We start from the raw sequence: 23236 nt of genomic DNA on the forward strand, positions 1-23236 counted from the left end.
GAATGTGAGAGTTGGACTATAAAGAAAGCTGAGCACCAAAGAATTGATGCTTTTGAACTGTGGGGTTGGAGAAGAGTCTTGAGAGTCCCCTGGACAGAAAGGAGATCCAAACAGTCCACCTTTTTCCTAAAGGAAATCAGTCCTGAATATTCATTGGAAGGACTGATGTTGAAGCTGAAACTCCATACTTAGGCCACCTGTTGAGAAGAATTGACTGATTTGAGAAGACCTCATGAGAAATGCTGGACTGAAAGAAACACAGCTGGAATCAAGATTGCCGGGAGAAATATCAATCACCTCAGATATGCAGATGACACCACCCTTATGGCAGAAAGTGAAGAGGAACTAAAAAGCCTCTTGATGAAAGTGAAAGAGGAGAGTGAAAAAGTTGGCTTAAAGCTCAACATTCAGAAAACGAAGATCATGGCATCTGGTCCCATCGCTTCATGGAAATAGATGGGGAAACAGTGGAAACACTGTCAGACTTTATTTTTGGGGGGCTTCAAAAGCACTGCAGATGGTGACTGTAGCCATGAAATTAAAAGACGATTACTTCTTGGAAGAAAAGTTTTGACCAACATAGATAGCATATTCAAAAGCAGAGAGATTACTTTGCCGACTAAGGTCCGTCTAGTCAAGGCTATGGTTTTTCCTGTGGTCATGTATGGATGTGAGAGTTGGACTGTGAAGAAGGCTGAGTGCCGAAGAATTGATGCTTTTGAAGTGTGGTGTTGGAGAAGACTCTTGAGAGTCCCTTGGACTGCAAGGAGATCCAACCAGTCCATTCTGAAGATCAGCCCTGGGATTTCTTTGGAAGGAATGATGCTTAAGCTGAAACTCCAGAACTTTGGCCACCCCACGCGAAGAGTTGACTCATTAGAAAAGACTCTGATGCTAGGAGGGATTGGAGGCAGGGGGAGAAGGGGACGACAGAGGATGAGATGGCTGGATGGCATCACTGACTCAATGAACGTGAGTCTGAGTGAACTCCGGGAGATGGTGATGGACAGGGAGGCCTGGTGTGCTGCGATTCATGGGGTCACAAAGAGTCGGACACGACTGAGCGACTGAACTGAACTGAACTGAACTGATGCTGGAAAAGATTGAAGGCAGGAGAAGAGGGGGATGACAGAGGATGAGATGGTTGGATGGAATCGCCGACTCAATGAATATGAGTTTGAGTAAACTCCGGGAGTTGTTGATGGACAGGGAGGCCTGGCATTCTGCAGTCCACGGGATCGCAAAGAGTCAGACATGACTGAGTGACTGAATTGAAATTAGCACAGTCAAAGGCTTTAGCATAGTCAATGAAACAGAAGTAGAATATTTTTCTGGAATTCATTTGCTTTCTCTATGATCCAACGACTGTTGGCAGTTTGATCTCTGGTTCCTCTGCTCTTTGTAGACCTAGCTTGTACATCTGGAAGTTCTTGTTTCAAGTACTATTGAGCAGTTGAAAGCATAACCTTTCTAGCATGAGAAGTGAGTGCAATTTTTCATTAGTTTATACATTCTTCAGTTCTGCCCTTCTTGGAAATTGGGATGAAGGTTGACGGCTTCCAGTCCTGTGGCCACTGCTGGGTTTTTCAAATTTGGTGACCTTTTAAGTGCCATGCTTAGTCACTCAGTGTCTAAGTTGGATTGTGCCCAACCTCTGTCCCTGGTGATTCTCCAGGCAAGAATACTAGAGTAGGTTGCCATGCCCTCCTCCAGGGCGTCTTCTCAGCCTAGTGATTGAACCCAGATCTCCTGCATTGCAGGCAGACTGTACCATCTGAGCCAACAGGGAAGCCCACTTTTATAGCATCATCGTTTAGGATTTTAAATAGCTGTGCTGGAATTTGATCACCTCCACTAGCTTTATTGGCAGCAGTGCTGCCTAAGGCCCACTTGAGTTCACACTCCAGCATGTCTGGCTCTAAGTGAGTGACCAAACTGGGTCATTAATATCTTTTTTGTACATTTCTTCTGTGTATTCTTGCCGTCTCTTCTTGATCTATTCTGCTTCTATTCATTCTTTACTATTTTGTCCTTTATTGTGCCCATCTTTGCATAACATGTTCCTTTGATATCTCCAGTTTTCTTGAAGAAATCTCTAATCTTTCCCCTTCGGTTGCTTTCTTCCATTTCTTTGCACTGTTCATTGAAGAAGGCCTTCTTGGCTCTACTTGCTATTCTCTGAAACTCTGTCTACATTCGGTTGCGTATATCTTTCCCTTTCTCCCTTGCTTTTCACTTCTCTTCTTTCCTCAGCTATTTGTAAAGCCTCCTCAGACAACTGCTTTGCCTTCTTGCATTGCTTTTTCTTTGAGAGGGTTTTGGTCAGTGCCTCCTGCACAATATTACAAACCTCTCTCTATAGTTCTTCAGGCACTCTTTTATCAGATCTAATCCCTTGAATCTATTCATCACCTCCACTGTATAATGATTGGGGATTTTATTTATGTCATACCTGACTGGCCTAGTTGTTTTCCCTGTTTTCTTTAGTTTAAGCCTGAATTCTTTAGCTGGAAACTGACCACAGTCAGCTCCAGGTCTTGTTTTTGCTGACTGAGTAGTGCTTCTCCATCTTCAACTGCAAAAAAATATAAGCCATTTGGTTTTTTTATTGACCCTTTGGTGATGTCCATGTGTAGAATTGTCTCTTGTGTTGTTGAAAAAGGGTGTTTGTTATGACTCTTCACAGAATTCTCTTGGCCTTTGACCTGCTTCATTTTGTACTCCAAGGCCAAACTTGCCTGTTACTCCAGGTATCTCTTGATTTCCTGCTTTTGCATTCTAATCACCTATGATGAAAAGGACATCATTTTTTGGTGTTAATTCTAGGATGTCTTCTATGTCTTCATAGAACTGATCAGCTTTAGCTTCTTCGACATTAGTTGTTGAGGCATAGACTTGGTTTATTGTGATGTTGAATGGTTTGACTTGGAAACGAACCGAGATCATCCAGTTTTTTATTTATTTTGGGGGTTGCACTCAAGTACTGCATTTCGTATTCTTGATTTTGTACTGTTGGTTATGAGGGCTAGTCCATTTATTCTATGTGATTCTTGACCACAGTAGTAGATACAGTGGTTATCTGAATTAAGTTCACCCTTCATGGATCACTGCCTTGCCATGATGATGAGCTTGCATAACTCAGTGAAGCTATGAGCCATGTCTTGTAGGGCCACCCAAGATGGACAGGTCATAGTGGATAGTTAGGAGAAAACGTGGTCCACTGGAGGAAAGAATGGCAAGCCACTCTAGTATTCCTGCTGCAAAAACCCTATTAACTGTGTAAAAAGACAAAAAGATATGACACAAAAAGATGAGCCCCCCACGTTGGACGGTGTCCAATATGCTACTGGGGAAGAATGGAGGACAATTACTAGTAACTCTGGAAATAACGAAATGGCTCGGCCAAAGCAGAAATGAGGCTTAGTTGCGAATGTGTCTGGTGATGAAAGTAAAATCTGATGCTGTAAAGAACAGTGTTGTGTAGGAACCTGGAATGTTAGGTCCATGAATCAAGGTTAATTGGACATGGCCACACAGGAGATGGCAAGAGTAAACATTGATATCTTAGGAGTCAGTGAACTAAAATGAATGAGAATGGGTGAATTTAATTCAGATCCTTATTAGTTATCTACTTTTTATATAGTAGTATATATTTGTCAATCTCAGTCTTCCAATTTATTTCTTTTATTTCTTAGAGACACCGGTTTCCTCAATATCCACATACAGCTGACCCTTGAATAACGCAGGTTTAAACTGCACAGGTCCATTCATATGCAGAGGTTTTTTTTTTTTTTTTTCCTTCACAAAATATAATCTACAGTGTTACATGGTCTGAGTTTGGTTGAATCATTGATACAGAACCTTGGATACATGGGCCACACTATAAAGTTACAAACAGATTTTTGCCTACATGCAGGGCCAACACCCCTACATCCTGCATTGTTTAGGAGTCGACAGTATAAATTTTTAACTTGTATACTAGAAGAACAATTAATTTTGCCTTACTTTTATTTCTTTTCCATACTTCAGTTGCATAGGCTATTGGAAAAACTAATTATGAGCCAACTTTTACTTGGAAGAGAGGACTTCACTTATGCTCCATGAATCACTTTCTCTGGGGCACTGAGCAAGCTGAGAAGTTTCTCTGAGTTGACTTTGTGTTCAATAACATATCTGAGTTTATACGAACAAGTGATAAGGGATCCCTTTTTCAGTTTTTTGCAGTGGGATCTAAAACTTCCATTTATTTTAGTATACAATAATATATCTTGTCTAGTTTAGAGGTAGCATACTACTATTTGTCTCCTGAGGGGAAGAATAGATAAAAATTAATCACTTTGCTGTTACTGATACATTCCTAACCTATTTCTTTAGATTGTTTTTTATTCAGAAATTCTAGTTCTGGATGCACTCTTGAGATAATCAGTTTGCAAACAGGATGTTCGTATAGTCTGTGAAAGCTGCTTTCCGCTCTTTTCTACTCCTCTGAGATTATCATATTTGGCCTTATAATATGCCCAAATTTTGTCTTCAAATTTATTTTATATTTGTTGATTATACAAGAGGAAGAGAACCAATTAATTTGGAATTAGAAGGAAACTTAACTCATGTTCCTTTGCAGTGCTGGAATTTCCTTTACATCATGTCTGTAAATATATGTACCAGATTCTCCTTATGTCAAAAGACTGAGAACTCCACTGTCTTGGGGGCATTTCTTCTGAATTTTGAGCTGTTGCCCCAAAGGTCTTTACCTTTAGACAAAATCTGCCTGTCTCTACCTTCCATTCAGTATTTCTTGTTTTAGCCTCTGGAACTGCGTAGAATAGGTGATCCTTTTTATTTAGGGGCTTCTAATTAATTCTGCTTTTTATTTGACCTGTACATTTCTGATTTTTTAAAGAAAAAATATGAGTTTTTCAATTAGAAATGATATGTTGATTTTTAAGAGAAAGAGAATGTTTTCTTGAACTGTCTGGTGGCTGTGTTTCTAATACTTATTTTCCTCTCCCTCTGCTGCCCACCTGTTTTCTCTGTAGGGAAACCTTCAGTTCAGTTCAGTTGCTCAGTCGTGTCCGACTCTTTGCGACCCCATGAATGGCAGCACGCCAGGCCTCCCTGTCCATCACCATCTCCCGGAGTTCACTCAGACTCACGTCCATTGAGTCCGTGATACCATCCAGCCATCTCATCCTCTGTCGTCCCCTTCTCCTCCTGCCCCCAGTCCCTCCCAGCATCAGAGTCTTTTCCAATGAGTCAACTCTTCGCATGGGGTGGCCAAAGTTTTGGAGTTTCAGCTTTAGCATCATTCCTTCCAAAGAAATCCCAGGGCTGATCTCCTTCAGAATGGACTGGTTGGATCTCCTTGCAGTCCAAGGGACTCTCAAGAGTCTTCTCCAACACCACACTTCAAAAGCATCAATTCTTTGGTGCTCAGCCTTCTTCACAGTCCAACTCTCACATCTGTACATGACCACTGGAAAAACCATAGCCTTGACTAGACGGACCTTAGTCGGCAAAGTAATGTCTCTCTTCGGAATATGCTATCTAGGTTGGTCATAACTTTCCTTCTAAGGAGTAAGCGTCTTTTAATTTCATGGCTGCAGTCACCATCTGCAGTGACTTTGGAGCCCCCCCCAAAAAAGTCTGACACCATTTCCACTGTTTCCCCATCTATTTGCCATGAAGTGATGGGACCAGATGCCGTGATCTTTGTTTTCTGAATGTTGAACTTTAAACCAACTTTTTCACTCTCCTCTTTCACTTTCTTCAAGAGGCTTTTTAGTTCCTCTTCACTTTCTGCCATAAGGGTGGTGTCATCTGCATATCTGAGGTGATTGATATTTCTCCCGGCAATCTTGATTCCAGCTTGTGTTTCTTCCAGTCCAGCGTTTCTCATGATGTACTCTGCATAGAAGTTAAATAAGCAGGGTGACAATATATAGCCTTGACGTACTCCTTTTCATATTTGGAACCAGTCTGTTGTTCCATGTCCAGTTCTAACTGTTGCTTCCTGACCTGCATACAGATTTCTCTAGAGGCAGGTCAGGTGGTCTGGCATACCCATCTCTTTCAGAATTTTCCACAGTTTATTGTGATCCACATAGTCAACGGCTTTGGCATAGTCAATAAAGCAGAAATGGATGTTTTTCTGGAACTCTCTTGCTTTTTCCATGATCCAGCAGATGTTGGCAATTTGGTCTCTGGTTCTTCTGCCTTTTCTAAAACCAGCTTGAACATCAGGAGGTTACTAGTATGCTGTTACTCTGAACCTTACCCAACAGAGAAAAGCAGTAACTCTTCAAAGGCTCAGTGGTTCCTCTAATCAAAGACATCTTTTCTCTTGGATTCAGTTGACTCTTTTTTTTGAAACTTGAGAAGTTAAGTTTATTTATATAGTTATATGATGCGTAAAAATAACCCCAAACATTTAAATAACTCATATTAAAGAAGTTTTCTTTATGCATCAAATGACAACTAAATTATTGAAGTACTTTGAATCATCTTGCTATTCATTTTGCTGAAAGTCTGTGCTAAAATTCATAAAAGTCTGTAGTTGAAAGCTATGGAGTGGGAAGGTGAGGTTTTAATACCTGCTACCAGGTTCATCACTGACCTTCTGGGTGTTTTGATTCTGCTGGTTATTTTTAAAAATTGAGATGAAACATTTTATATAGTTGGGGATCTTTATTTGCAGGCAGCAGAAATAACCTCTGTACAACTTAGACAAGAAAAAAGGAAACCAGGAGATATCTGAGGAGCCAGGTCTAAGGAAAGCAGGATTCAAAAGCGCCCCAGGGACCTCGTCCTTAGGAGTGTTCTTGCAGAAAGCATTCTCTCCCAATTTTGGTAGCAATTCTCCAGTTGGCTTGACAGACTTTCTGCCGGATATCTTTTGGCAGTTTGGAGCTTCTTCTGTTTTCAAGCCTATTGGAAGTTGCTTTTGTTTTCTCCCACAAATATACTGATTTAATAAAATCTTGAAGCCTGTAGTATTTTTTTTCTGATAATATTCTTGGTTTTGTTGTACCTTTCCAGGTTGGGGAGTGATGGTTAGTGTTTCCTATTTCCTACTTATCTGTCTTCATTTTCTTTTTTTATGAGGAGTGTAAAACAGAATAAAAAGTTATACCGCTGCAGTCAATGTAAGCATTTAAAGCTATAAATTTTCCTTAAAGTATTACGTTAGGTTACATTTTGAGTTTTTTAAAAATTATTTAGTCTATTTTCTAATTTTCATGACAATTCTCCTTTGATCATTGAATTATATAGAGGTAAGCTTTTAAATTTCCATAAATATGAGATTTTACTGGCTTGATTTTTGATGCTGATTTCTAATCTAATTCTTTTATTGTTGGAGAAAATTATATATATATATACATACATACATATATATATATATATATAATATTGATTCTTTGTAATTTTTGAGATTTGCTCTGTGTCCCAGTATGTGGGCATATGTTGTAAAAGGCCAGTGAGTGCCTGAAGAGAGTGTGTGAATACACATGGGTATAAAAAGTGCAAGGGTCTGTATTACATGAAATCAAATAAACTGTAGAGCTCCTTTTTCTTCATCTGCTTTATCTATGACTTCCTGAAAAAGACTTGTTATAGTGATAACTATTATGGTGATATACTGTTATGGTACTTAATATATTCCAGGTACTATTTTAAAGGCTTTACTTGTATTAATTTAATATGTATTCCTCATTTTTATCTTAGATCTATCACTTCTACTTTACATATTTTTAGACTGGGTACCCTTTTTGCTGGGTACTAATACCTGGTGGTTGGAATCTCTTAATCTTTGTGTATTGACTTATTCATCTCTAGTAATATTTTTAACTTTAACGTCTTTTTTTTTCTGATTCTGATATAGTGACACAGGCTTTTTTCTATTAGTATTAATTAAATTTTAATATTAATGTTACTATTTGCCCATCGTATTCTTCTCATCCCAGATTTGTGTGTTCTTTTATTTGAAGCGTGTCTCATCAGTTGCCCATGGGTGGATTTTGCTTTGATCCAGTTTTATCTAATAGTGGTAGTGGAGTATGATCCTTAAAATCAAGGACTTTAAGGCCATATTGTTTGGGTTCGGGTTGTTGTTTGGGATATTGATATCTGACAGCTATAATTCTACGCTTGGGGGAAGCAGGTGTTTTGACTTTGCTTTGTTTAGGCCTTTAACCTCTCCTCATGTTATATGCTCCGAATCTCACTCCTGCTCCCCTGTGAATGAGCTACCTGATATATTCATGTTTTGATTCTCTGTGGTTTTTGTTCTTACCCTTTCAGTGTCTCCCTACCGCATTGCACTTTATGGTGTGTTTCCTTAGTCGTCTACTTCTTATCTCCTGAAAATGTATTGAAGTAACTCTTAAATGAGCACAATAAAACTGTTTACTTACAGAATTGTCTGAGGTGAGTCAATAGATATACAGAAGTTTGAACCACACCTGGCACATCAGAAGTGCTCAGAAAGATTTCTTGTTGTTTCATCACTGGTATTAGTATTATAGTTTGACTTTTAATGCTCTTGGCCACCTTGAAAGTATCTAGAGTCCTGTCTGTTATTTATCACTATGAATTGCATCATCAGATTTGTTGCTTTTATTTTATAATGTGGGCTTCCCTGGTGGCTTAGTGGTAAAGAATCTGCCTTCAGTGCAGGAGCTGCAGGAGGCGGGGGTTTGATCCTGGGTTGGGAAGATCCTGTGGAGAAGGAAATGGCAACCCATTCCAGTATTCTTGCCGGAAGAATCCCATGGGCAGAGGAGCTTGGCAGGCTACAGTCCATAGGGTTGTGGAGAGTCAGACATGACTGAAGTGACTTAGCATGCGTGCACAGTCCTGTCTGTTATTTGTCACTATGAGTCTCATCATCAAATTTATTGTTTCATTTTATAATAAAGTTTTTCTTTGTTTTGACTTTTTTCTTCCTCAGGCAACTAGGGGGACATAACTCTGGTGTATCTCAATTTAGCATGTTGAAAGTAGTAACTGAATTTAATGGAATTAAAACTCATTTCCTAGAAAGAGTATATTACAATTAACCTATATGATAAATTTAAACTTGGACAGTTTTTATATTTGAAAGGCATAGGATACTTTGAGTTAGTTGATAGACTAGATTCTGAATTTCTTATTCAGAGATTAAAAACTCTATTAAAGTGATTTTTTTTTTGCCTAAGTGGGAATCTCTGTATTTTCATTAAATTTATGTTAAAAAGAACATTAGTCATGGGGATAGTTACACAACAATGTTCTTAATGCCACTTAATGAATGTTCTTAATGCCACTAAAACTATGCACTTCAAAATAGTTAAAGTGGCACATTTTATGTTACATATATTTTACCATAATTTTTAAAAAAGAATGCTAGTTATTTTAAAAAAATCACTAGTCTCACACTGAAAGAAGTTGTTCACCACTGTGGAAATTTAAGTCTCATGGACTATATAGATGGAGTGAGTGGAACATCTTGGTGTCAGCATGCTGACTTACATTTTCTTTCTTTCTTCAGCCATATATGATTCTCATTCGTTTCCTAATGTGAACTTTATTTTTTAACTTTATTTTTATTCTTTAACAGGAAGGAAAAGCTGATGCGATGCTCTCAATGCCGAATCGCCAAATACTGTAGTGCTAAGTGTCAGGTAAGAATTCTGCTGTATATAAGTTCTCTACTCTTAAATTTGTTCTCCGTTATGCCTGTTGAACTATCTGTTTCATCATAATCTTTTATTTATTGTAACATTGTTTTCTTTCAACTTAAAAATCATATATGTATATGGCAAAAATTATATATATATAATATATAAACTCTATATAGTATATAAATATATACATGTATATGTGTGTATATATATGTGTCTGACTCTTTGTGACCCCATGAACTGTAGCCCACCAGGTTCCTCTGTCCATGGAATTTTCCAGGCAAGAATACTGGAGCAGGTTGCCATGTCTTTCTCCCAACCCAGGGATCTTCCCTGGATCTCTCTGATGCAGGGATCATACCTGCGTCTCTTGCATCTCCTGCATTGGCAGGAAGGTGCTTTACCAGCTGAGCCAGCTGCGAAGCTCATATATCATTGAAGAAAAGTTAAATGTTTACTCCTCTCCATCTTGTCCTCTTGACCTCAATCCCATTTCTCAGAGCTGTTAAGTTTCTTGTGTAACTTTGAAGCATTTTTTGTGCAAACACATTCATGTATCTTTACCTTTTGTTTTAAAAAGCAGATACAGGTTATTCTGGCACAGATTCTTGTATACTTTGATTTGTCTTTTCATTTAATAATCTATCTAGAACAACTTTTGTTATCATTTCATTTATTCTATTACATGAATGTACCACAATCATAATTTCCCCACTAGTGAATGTATGATTTTTCCCCCAATACTTGGTATTGCCAGTAGTGCTCCAATAAACGTCCTTTTGTGCACATTTTTGCACACTTGTGCAAATTAATTGTAGGACAGATTTTTCCACATTATATTGATTAGTAAAAGGGTATATGTAGTTTGAATTTTTAAAGATAATGCCTAGTGCCTTTCAAGAGTTTGAGTTAATTTGCAACAACTGACAGTCTATGAGAGTACTGCTGTTCACATCTTTGAAATTCTTTAAAGGATGTATAATTAACATTCAACATGACCTTTTCTTCTAACCTTATGATTAATCATTTAGTAAGAAATTTAATTATGCTCTAATGAATTGTGTCATAATAAAAAGTCTTAATTGGAGGTTTTGTGTTTGTGTCACTTATCACCCACCCTCCATCCATACATTTTGTTTCTTATTTTGGTGTGTGTGTGTATGTATGTGTACCATACATGTATACACACACAAGTGAAAATTCCTCTTTTCCTTCTTTTAAATCTAGGCTGTGCTTATCTGAAGGATTTCTGTTATATCACTTTTCCCTTTGAAAATAATTTCTCCAGACTACAGATAGAGTGTTCTAAATGGAAAAGAAACCGAAACATACAAAAATTAGAGGACCCATTTTAATAATATTTTGCCATCAGTCCAATTAAATTATCTCAGAGGAAGCACTAAATCTCTCTGGGCCTTAGTTTCCTGTTTTGTCCTGCTACTAAGAGCTCATATGTATTAGACATCTACTATATGCCGTGCCCTATTGTATTCAATTTATTCTTAACAAGAATCTTCAAAGGACTATTATTATTATGCTTATTTTACTATTAAGGGAACTGAGGTGTAAGAATGGCAAGCAGCCTGCCAAACATTCTATAGCTTGTAGGCTCTGCAGTTTGTTAAATGAATCCAGGTAGTCAGAATCCAAACTCTTAATGTCTCTTCTAATCCTAAATTTCATTCTTGCTCTAACATTCTGATTAGCTGTAGCTTTCCATTTTCTATTGTAATCTCCTTTTCATTCCTGGCCTTTATTTTATTTTTAATAAGGATGTACATCCTTATGAGTACATCCCCAAGGAATGCAAACAAAAAAAAAAATACAAGAAATAGAAGGTTAGAAATAACATTTTCCCAATAAAAATAAGGAACATGAAAATCAATTGAATGTGCTATACCTCATTTTGTAAACCAAAAATTCTATCAGAATTTTAAAGATGTCAGAGTTGTATAAGATCATCAGCAATAATAGCAACAAAAAGCAAAATATGAAAACAAATCCACCCCTTTTCTGCAAGATAAATTCTGGAAAGACTGTCCGTGGTGATGGTTTAGATATTTTATTCATGTGAAACTGAGCTACACGTTTCAGGGAACTTCAAGTTAAGAAGACTCCGTATAGAACCAATGAGTTATCATGTTACTTGATACAGATTTTCTTGCTAAGCTTCCTTTCTGTTCTCAATGACCTGAACATTTGCTTTTATTTTCCCTTATTTTTATGAATGTTTTCCCCAGTGCTACTCCCTCCTTTTATAGTACATTCAAGAAACATAAAAGCAAAACCCATTATCTGGTTAGAATGTGTAGAGGAAGTCTGGTGGGTAGGTTTGTCATTTTGATTCATTATAGTGCGTGTATTTTTACCACATATATTAGCTGTTTACTGTAGCATTAATAATAGTGTCATCGTCAGATACTGTAGAAGGTAATAGGAAAATAGCTAGTAAGATGAAAGATACCATCTATAACACAGTTAGTGCATATGCTTGTGTGTGTGTGTAGGGGGGGGATGGAGTGTGTGCACAAAGGTGGTGTGGCAGTCGGAGAATGGCCGGAACATATGCATTTAAACTGCTCTGTTAAACTCACCCTTAAGGTACAACATTAAACACTGTAATTATTGCGGATACCTTCAAAGGAGCACAAAATTAAACTGACAACTGAACTATGAACTGTAATGAACAAGAGTACTTGGAATGGAAATTGATAGAGAAGATGTGAATTCATAACATAAAATCTATAATACGTTTACCCGAGGGGGACATAACTTTTGTTCACAAGCTTAGCATTTGATGTGTGTGGCCATTGCATCAGTGAGTTGTCTACAGGAAGCTGAGGTGTTACTGGGTGTAATGTCCCCTGAGTCCATAAGAAAGATATCAGTGGCATCAGTTTTCACACCTCATTTTTAAACATAAATGAAACCGGGATGCATTTGCATTATAAAAGTTAGCACACTATAGACTGAAAGTGAAAGTGAAGTCGCTCAGTCGTGTCTGACTCTTTGCGACCCCATGGACTGTAGCCTACCAGGCTTCTTCCTCCATGGGATTCTCCAGGTAAGAGTACTGGAGTGGGTTGCCATGTAAAACGTGTTCTTCCTCCAGTGTTCTTTCCCCATTCCTACTTCTGTTTTTCAGAGGTAATCTCTTTGTGTTTATTTTGTGAGTGGAAGATATACATGAAAACTGTTAGTATATGTTTCATACATAGTATACACATATGTACATATTTACTGCTGTGTCAGAAATGTTTATATTCTTCTGTGTAGGCTCTGTTATGGGGTGTCAGATATTGTAGTAGATGGGCTGTGGCTGATATATGGGATCCAGTTTTATTTCTATATTGGCATAATCAGAATATCACTGATGGTTATGAGTCAAAGAGGAAGAGCAAGCTGTTTTCTTACAAAAATTCTCAAAATTTGTAGAGAATTTGTATCAATTCTCAAAAATTGATAGCAAATAAACCAGTTTCAGACAGGTTCACCAGTTATTACTTCATCTCTGTTGGATTTAATTTGATTCACAATATGTACATTTCTAATTGAATTAAGTGCTGAGCAAAATAAGCACTAGGTACCACATCAAACTGCAGTTTATCTACTTTTTAAAAGTACTATATTAGCAGGAAGAGGCTCTATTTTATGTTGGTAATTATAGACCTCTTTAAAAATGTGAATCATATTTTTGAGTTTGCATTTGATGTTTAGTTGTAGAATGATTTGATTCATTTTTGATGAATCCCACATTAGTGAGCACTTAGCAGGGTGATTTAATGAGTTGTCCAACCCAAAATGATGATAATGAAGAAAGCCGACCTGGGCTTCAGGCTGCTAGGATATGCACTGGGTGCTCTGTAGAGAAGTTGACTTCATGTCTAATTGTGAACAGAAAAAGAATACTGTATAAAGGTTACAATTATTTGATCATGTTTAACTTTAGATTTCTACAGCATTCTGCGGGCTTGAGCTTTTCTTATCTCACTCTATGTTTGCCCGTGGAACGATGCCCTCTACTCCCATGGCTTCAATTGGCATCTCTGTGTTAATTTTTCTCAGAACTCCATCTCCAGCCTCTTCCTTTCTCCTGAGCACCAGACCCACATCTTACGGGCACCTCTGCTTGGTGTCTTAAATCTTGTGTATCTATACCTGAGGGCATTATCTTCCCCCAGACCTGCTTTACTCTGTGTTTTTCTACCTTAGTAAATAATCTCATCAACCACTCAGCAGTCCCAGGTGTAAATGTAAATGTAAATCTCTGATTTACATTCTTCTTGACCCCGCATCCCATCCACCACCATGTTCTGCTTATTCTTCCACCTGAAGGTCTGCATGGGCTCACTTCTCTCTAGCTTCTCTACAATTACTCTTGTGCACGTTACCATGATCTCTTTCCCAAGGTTATCTGCAGTCTTCAATCTGCCAGCTTCTATTTTCTACACAGGAACCAGAGTGATTTTTTTTTTTTTCCTAGGGAAAGTGTTAGTTGCTCAATTGTGTCTGACTCTTTGAGACCCCATGGACTGCAGCCTGCCTGGCTCCTCTGTCCATGGAATTCTCTAGGCAAGAATACTGGAGTGGTTAGCCAATCCCTTCTCCAGGGGATCTTCCCGAGCAAGGGATCAAACTGGGGACTCCTGCATTGCAAGCAGGTTCTTTACTCTCTGAGCCACCAGGGAAATGCCAGCATAGTCTCTCACTCACCAGTTTTAGACCCTGGCCCTCCTTTTCCTCAGGATGAAATTCAAACTCACAGACTTTACCATGTTTTTACTTCAGGGCCTTTGGCTATGTAAGTTCCTGGACCTAGACCAGAAGTCTCCCCCTAGCTACTGAATTTCTGTTTATCCTTTAGAACTTGGATTAAATGTCACTCCCTTCTTTCCTAACCCCCTGAAACTAGTTTGCGTTCTTTCTTTATCATACAGAAAACTAATTGTGTTAATTTAGGGGTTAAGTTCCTGTGTCTAGTTAGATGTCAGGCTCCTTGAGGGTGTGCTCTATGCTGCAGATGTAGTATAATTTGTTGAGTGAATGAATGATTGAATGAATACCTTTCATTAGTGATAATTGTTGAATTAGATTTAAAAAATTACAGTATCTCTAAATAACCTGTCTATAGTAATATTTCTTTCTAATGGAAACATAAATAACATTTAATGCTGTGTTAATTTTAGATATACAACATAATGATTTGATAGGTATATATTTGATAGATCATCACAATAAGTTTAGTTAACATCCATCACCACATGTAATTATCATGTTTTTTATTGTGATGAGAACATTTAAGATTATTCTTTTATCACTTTCAGATATACAATACAGTATTGTTAACTATAGTCACTATCCTGTACGTTACATCCCAGGAATTATTTAATTCTTATAAAGTGGAAATTTGTATCACTTGACCATCTTTACCTCCTCCCCAGTCTCCTGCCTCTGGTAAATACCTACCTATCTGTTTTCTGTATCTGTAAGTTTTCTTTTTTTTTTTTTTTTTTAACTCCATGTACAAGTGAGACATAGTAATATTTTTTGATTCACCAGTATAGATATTATCTGTTAACTTTCTGCTCTGATGGACAGGGAATGTAGCTTACCTTTTCAAGAAGAATAGGTAAACTTACCTTACCTATGCAAGATGAGAGACAGGCATCTCCTTCCTGTCCCTCTTCTTGCATAGCTATATCAGGATCATTCATTCACACGTCCATTCAAGTTGAGAACTCAGCATGTCAGGCATTGGTCCAGTCAAGAGCTCTGATGGCTTGGGTTAGAGTGGTAGCAGTAGAGGTGGTAAGAAATCATTGAACTTGAGACATATTTTGCAGGTGTAGCTAAAAGAGTTTGTCGATAGATTAGATGTAAGAGGTTAGACAGAAAGAACAGTCAGACATACAACTTTTAAGTTTCTGGCTGGAGCAACGATGGGTGAATGTGGTACTAATTAGTGACTTACAGAAATCTTCATGAAGAACAGGTTCTAAGAGGAGAATTATACGCATGTTTAGTCTGTACCCATTAAACATCTGCATGGAGGTATTGAATAGGCAACTGGATAGTGTTGCTCAGATTGCGGGGAATTAGACTGTATGAAAAAATTGTAGGGGAAGTGAACATGGGGATGGGAAAGAGAAGAATGAAGAGTGACTCCTTTGCTTTTGGCTGTAAAAATTGGGTAGATGATTCTCTTTACTGACATGGGGAAGCGAGTGTAATAGACCCAGTTTTAGGTGGAAAAAAAGATCTGTTCTTGCTGTGTTAGCATTGTGATAACTATTATATGTTTATTAGGTTAAATTCTTTTTCTTGTGTTTGTAACTTTAAATGTTGTGTGCAAGCCCCCATCCATGTTTTATCAATTCTAAACAGTATCTCTTGATTCCCTGCGTTAAAGGTGAAGATACTAATATTCCCACTCTCTCCTCGTCTCTGTCACTCCATTTTCCACAGTTTGCTAGTTGTGCCTTTGCTCTTATGTTTTCAAGGTTAATGATAATTGCATGCTGTTCTAGAACCCGAAGTTTAAATTTAAGTATTAATTTTAAAAATTCAAAATCAATAAAAAGTTACAAATAAGTGATTTCAAAATATCGCTTTCTAGATTTAGATTCGGTGCAATCCTACTCAAAGTCCCAAAGATTGATAGCTGATTAAAATTTATGTGTTAATGCAGAAGACTTAAACTGAGTCCTTTATTAAAAGGAGAGCCAAGTTTCAGGGTGTAGACCGCTTGATTTAAACATGCTAAAGCTGCAGTAATGAAGACGATGGTTTTAGGACAGACATACAGCACAATGAATAGAAGAGAGAGTTCAGGAATAGGCCCTGTTCTGTGTGCTTTCTGTGATAGGTAGTTGTGGCCGCAAGAGGGGACTTGGAGAAGCTCAGGAAAAACAGTTTATTACACTCATATGTCTAGAAACAGGAGCATGAATTGCCATACGGGATCACATGGGGGGAGCCTCAGAGTGGTTAGGAGGCGGAAAGGAGAAGAGGGGGGAAATTAGAGGCTAGCGCCTTTAGTAAGGTTTCTGCAGGAAAGGCTAGGAAGGGTAAGATAAACAGTTTCAGACTGGCTAATTTGAATAATTCCAGGGAGATTTGAGCTATAGGAGTGGTTGCTAGTGGCCCTACCTGACTCTGAATTTTAAAGCAGATGGAGGAAGTAGGTCTCTGATTGGTTAGTTTGCATATCAAAGGCATGCTGCCTGCTGAGCCTTTTGCTGTCTATTTCTAGGTGGTACTAGTGGTAAAGAACCCACCTGCCAATGCAGGAGACATAAGAGATGTGGGTTCGATCCCTGGATCAGGAAGATCTCCTGGAGGTGGGCATGGCAACCCACTCCGGTGTTCTTGCCTGGCAAATCCCATGGACAGAGGAACCTGGTGGGCTACAGTCCATAGCGTCGCACAGAGCTGGACATGACTGAGGTGACTTAGCACACATACACAAGAATTGGCTAGCTCTGGGATGGGTAACCTCTCTCCAGCCAGAAAGGTTTATAAGATGTCAAAACATCATAATATATAGAAAAAATTTAAAAACAAATACAATCCCACACATGTATAGCCAGTTTATTTTCTGCAGAGGTGCCAAGGTAATTCAGTGTAGAAAGGATAGTCTTCTGTATGTGTGTATGTGTCTGATTTAAGTTTTTTAATCCTAATATTGAAAACAAGCTGAAATAAATGAATTCAAGCATTCATCAAAATGAAAACATACACCACATAAAGAATTAATCAGGAAGGATGATCTTCAACAAACAGTGATAGATATGCATATGGAGAAGAATTGATATATATACAGCACCCCCTCCCCCACCAAGGTCTCATAATAGTTACCAGCTTAAATGTAAAAGCCAAAGGTATAAAACTTATAGAAGAAAACTTAGGAGAAAAATCTTTGAATTTCCTAGGTCAAGTTTCTCAGGCTGGACACAGAAAGCACTAACTATATAAGACATATGGATAAAGTGGACTAGAGCAAAGTTGAAAATGAAAAGGCAAGCCACAAGCTGGGGAAAATGTTTGTAATTCATATATATCTGACCAAAGAGTTGTATCTATAATTTTTAAACAGTGCTTGGAATTGAATAGTAAGATAATACAGAAAAGTGGACAAAAGATTTGGATAGACACTTCAGTGAGATATACCGAAAAAAGGCTTAATATCATTAGTCATCAGAGAAATGAAAATGAAAAGCACAATGAGATACCATTATATACCCACTACTACTACTACTACTACTACTACTACTACTACTACTACTAAGTCGCTTCAGTCGTGTCCGACTCTGTGTGACCCCATAGACGGTAGCCCACCAGGCTCCCCCATCCCTGGGATTCTCCAGGCAAGAACACTGGAGTGGGTTGCCATTTCCTTCTCCAGTGCATGAAAGTGAAAAGTGAAAGTGAAGTCGCTCAGTCATGTCCAACCCTCAGCGACCCCGTGGACTGCAGCCTTCCAGGCTCCTCTGTCCCTGGGATTCTCCAGGCAAGAGTACTGGAGTGGGGCGCCGTTGCCTTCTCTGATGTACCCACTAGAATGGCTAAAATGGTAAAGACCGACGATGCCAAGTGCTAATAAGGAAGCAGAACAACTGGAACCTCATACTCTGCTGGTGGGAATGTGAGATGTTATACCTGCTTTGGAAAACTGCTTTCTAAAAGTGTTAAATGTATACTTACCGACTAACCTAGCATTCTACTCCTAGGTAGGTGTGTGTGTATTTGTATTTGCGTGTGCACATGTGTATACACATAGATACACACATAATTTACTATTTCTCAGCCATCAACAACAGCTGGTGATGCATGCAGCAACGTGACTGAATCTCAGAAACATTTTACAGAGGCAATAAAGCCAGATGGAGAGTAGTAGTGTGTTCTGGAACAGACACAAATAGTCTGTAATAATGGAGACCATATCTCTGGTTGTTGGGGATGGAGGGCTTGAATGTGAAGGCCCACAAAGGAACTTTTGGGAGTAATAACATTCTATATCTTAATTTTGGTGTTATTCACATCAAACTATACTCTTAAATGGGCACATTTTATTGTAATATAATTATATCTTAATGTATCCTTGGCACCCTACTCCAGTATTCTTGCCTGGAAAATCCCATGGGCGGAGGAGCCTGGTGGGCTGCAGTCCATGGGGTCGCTAAGAGTCGGACACGACTGAGCGACTTCCCTTTCACTTTTCACTTTTATGCATTGGGGAAGGAAATGGCAACCCACTCCAGTGTTCTTGCCTGGAGAAGCCCAGGGACGTCAGAGCTGGGTGGGCTGCCGTCTGTGGGGTCGCACAGAGTCGGACACAACTGAAGTGACTTAGCAGCAGCAGTAACAATGCATTCTTTAAAAAATATTGCTCACTCCACAACTATTAAGCATGCATAGATCTTATTTCTTCCTCTCTAATAAAGTGATCACAACCTTAAGCCACTCAAAGAATGAGACTGCTATTTGAGGAAACCCTTATAAGGGGGTGAGCATGAGGGAAGGAAGACTAAGCAGAAAGTAAAAGCAGTGATCTGGATCAGAGATAATTTTAGCATTGCATTCAACTCTACAACTTACTCAAAATCATGCCAGTAGTAAGGAGATGTTTTGGGACTCTCTTGTATAGACACTTCCGGTTAATACTTTCTTTTTCAGTCACTCCTTAATCCCATTCTCTGCCCCATACATTGTCTTCAATTCTGGATTCTTGTTTGAGTTCTGCTTGGCAGGAGTTGAAGATTTTGAAGGTAACTAACTCGTGAACTTCCTGATGTTCAAGCTGGTTTTAGAAAAGGCAGAGGAACCAGAGACCAAACTGCCAACATCCGCTGGATCATGGAAAAAGCAAGATAATTCCAGAAAGACATCTATTTCTGCTTTAGTGACTATGCCAAAGCCTTTGACTGTGTGGATCATAATAAACTGTGGAAAATTCTGAGAGAGATGGGAATACCAGACCACCTGACCTGCCTCTTGAGAAACCTGTATGCAGGTCAGGAAGCAGCAGTTAGAACTGGACATCGAACAACAGACTGGTTCCAAATAGGAAAAGGAGTACATCAAGGCTGTATATTGTCACCCTGCTTATTTAACTTATATGCAGAGTACATGAGAAATGCTGGACTGGAAGAAACACAAGCTGGAATCAAGATTGCCAGGAGAAATATCAATCACCTCAGATATGCAGATGACACCACCCTTATGGCAGAAAGTGAAGAGGAACTAAAAAGCCTCTTGATGAAAGTGAAAGAGGAGAGTGAAAAAGTTGGCTTAAAGCTCAACATTCAGAAAACTAAGATCATGGCATCTGGTCCCATCACTTCATGGGAAATAGATGGGGAAACAGTGGAAACAGTGTCAGACTTTATTTTTCTGGGCTCCAAAATCACTGCAGATGGTGATTGCAGCCATGAAATTAAAAGATGCTTACTCTTTGGAAGAAAAGTTATGAGCAACCTAGATAGCATATTCAAAAGCAGAGACATTACTTTGCCGACTAAGGTCCGTCTAGTCAAGGCTCTGGTTTTTCCTGTGGTCATGTATGGATGTGAGAGTTGGACTGTGAAGAAGGCTGAGTGCCGAAGAATTGATGCTTTTGAACTGTGGTGCTGGAGAAGACTCTTGAGAGTCCCTTGGACTGCAAGGAGATCCAACCAGTCCATTCTGAAGGAGATCAGCCCTGGGATTTCTTTGGAAGGAATGATGCTAAAGCTGAAACTCCAGTACTTTGGCCACCTGATGAGAAGAGTTAACTCATTGGAAAAGACTCTGATGCTGGGAGGGATTGGGGGCAGGAGGAGAAGGGGTCGACAGAGGATGAGATGGCTGGATGGCATCACGGTCTTGATGGCCGTGAGTCTAAGTGAACTCCGGGAGTTGGTGATGGACAGGGAGGCCTGACGTGCTGCGATTCATGGGGTCACAAAGAGTCGGACACAACTGAGCGACTGAACTGAACTGAACTGAACTGAACTCAGAAACTTTCCAGCCACTTTGAGGCAGCCTCATTTGTCCTGTTTCTTTAGCCTGTCCTCTTATCCTCACTCTCTGACTTACAGAAAAGAGGTTAAACCCTTCATCCACTGATGGCCCTTCTGGTTTACTATGGAAGTTAAAAACTTGATAGATTACTTGTGTTGGGGAGATAAAATGCATGTGCCCATTTGCCATGTTCCACTAGAACTCAGCATTGACATTTCAGTTAATCTAGCATGGAGATTTCTTTCAAGGAAAATTGGAAGTGTGTAGAGAATTATTTATTTTGCCCTTCCAGATAAAATGTTTCAATTGCACCATTCCATCTTGATATGACCTCTCAGTACTTCAGAGGTTGGCAAACTTTTTTGGTGGAGGGCCAGATAATAAACATTTTTTAATTTTATAAAGGATGAAAGATCTATGATTCTGTAATATCCATTCCTAACAAATATGTGAATTATGTCAAAAGGGCATGAAACCTCCTTGTGCATGCTTTATGGATTGTAAGATTTCTGTCACAGCTCTTCAACTCTCTTGTTGTAGTATGAAAAGAGTGAGTGTAAGCTGTGAATGTGGCTGTTTCAATAAAACTTTCCAAAAATAGGTGTCAGAATGGATTTGACTTGAACCTGTTATTAGATGGTGATTGACTTACTTTGGGACACATGTTGTTATTTATTATGAGGTTCCTTAATTAACCTGGAGACTGTAATCCCCATTTTCCTAAGGAGTAATTATTTATTAATTTTGTCAACTTCTTGCCCTGTAACCATCCTCTTGCCTTACTCTGTCTTTATATTTGGCCCTATCTGTCTAATTTGATTAAGGTAGTGGGAAGACGCTCTTGTTCTACATTTGATACAGTATCCAGAAAGCTTTTAAAGTGATACGTCTAATGTCTATCACGAGGTCTCTAGCGTGCTCTAAGGAGAATTTATGCAAGATTTTAATCAATACCTGTCAGTCAACTGTAGCTTGTTACACAGACTGCTTAGCTCTCCAGTTTTCTTTTCCCAGATTCCAGCTTTTCAGGTCTTCAGACATCTGTCAACCTGCAGTTCATTAGTGTACCACATTTGAAGTGTGAAGAAGGTATTATTTATTTGCCATTAAGAGGTTACAAGTGAATGGAATACTGTTGGGTCCTCTTTCTTTCCTGAAAGTCACATGGCAACTCAGATATCCTAAGTTGGCTCATGGGAGACAAACTGTAGATGATTGTGCATATTAATGGTTATTAATTGTGGCTAATAGTGGTTATCAATCATAAATGAACTTGTTGAATAAGCTGGCTTAAAAAATTTTCCACAGTTTAAGCCAATTTCCTTCATCTTTAAATGACCCCAAATCTGAGGAAAATACCATTCCAAATTTTCATAAGTCTCACATGAGGACGTTTCAGGGGCTTTCCACATGGCACTAGTGGTAAAGAACCTGCCTACCAATACAGGAGACGTTAGACACATGGGTTCAGTCCCTGGGTTGGGAAGATCTCTTGGAGAAGGGCATGGCAACCCACTCCAGTATTCTTGCCTGGAGAATCCCAGGGACAGAGCAGCCTGGCTGGCTACAGTCCATAAGTTTTCATAGAGTCGACACAACTGAAGCTTACTTAGCATGCATGCACGAAGAGGTTTCATGCCTTTTTGATATAATTCACATATTCGTTAGAAATGGATATTACAGAATCATAGGGTTTTTTTTTCTAATCATTGAGAAGCTGCCTTAGAGATGATTGAATCCAGTCCAGTTACAGAATAAATGTCTAGTGAGCCCTTAGTTGTAAATTAGATGTATTTTACCCAGGCTGGGCTCAATATATATTGACCCTTCCCACAGGCTATCCCACAAAATAATAAGCTGCCCTAAAATGAGTATTTAATCCAACCAAAATTCAATGTTAAATAGTATTTAAATGGGTTATTAAGCTGTAGTAGCTTTGTGTCCAACTCAGGGAGGAAAACATTACGATAATAGCATAAAGGTTATTTTGTATAAGAAAGAAGAAATAAATGGATTTTCTCTTCCTGTCCTAACATTTCATCAGTCCTCTCCTTTCGTAATTAAGCAATCAAGACCATCTCCGACTGGTCAGAGCAAGGATTGTTAGGGATTTTCCTGATCTTCTTTTTGGATGGCCTACATTTAAAATAAACAGTGATAAATATATAGTAAGTTGTATCTCCTAAATGGTACTTATTTTAGAATCAATCATCAGATATCTATTGCACACCTCTTATATGCATGATACAGTCGTGTCCAACTCTTTATGATCCCATGGACTTAGCCCTCCAGGCTCCTCTGTCCATGGAATTTCCCGGGAAAGAATACTGGAGGTGGGTTGCCATTTCCTACTCCAGAGGATCTTCTTGACCCAGGGATCGGACCTGCATCTCGTGTCTCCTGCATTTGCAGGCAGGTTCTTTATTCCTAGTGCCACATGGGGAACTCAAAAATAAAATAATAATATTTAAAAATTGGTGAGTTTACTTATTCTTTGTGTTACAAAAGACTTATTTGCTGTTATAAAATAATTTATTGAAGCATTTTTTAATATTTAAAAATTAATACATTTAAGG

General features: G+C 38.7%; 1 protein-coding gene across 2 annotated transcripts in view; it reads left to right on the plus strand.

Annotated features, from left to right (window-relative positions):
- The window catches only part of SMYD3 (SET and MYND domain containing 3), a 732202-nt gene that overhangs the window by 149560 nt on the left and 559406 nt on the right, over positions 1-23236 (plus strand). For both annotated transcript variants that reach the window (XM_068986141.1, XM_068986142.1), the window contains exon 2: positions 9596-9659. In XM_068986141.1, coding sequence (XP_068842242.1) covers positions 9596-9659 — 64 coding nt within the window. The remainder of the gene's footprint in view (positions 1-9595; positions 9660-23236) is intronic.

This window comes from Capricornis sumatraensis, chromosome 14 (genome assembly GCF_032405125.1).
Source record: "Capricornis sumatraensis isolate serow.1 chromosome 14, serow.2, whole genome shotgun sequence".
Classification (NCBI taxonomy): Eukaryota; Metazoa; Chordata; class Mammalia; order Artiodactyla; family Bovidae; genus Capricornis; species Capricornis sumatraensis.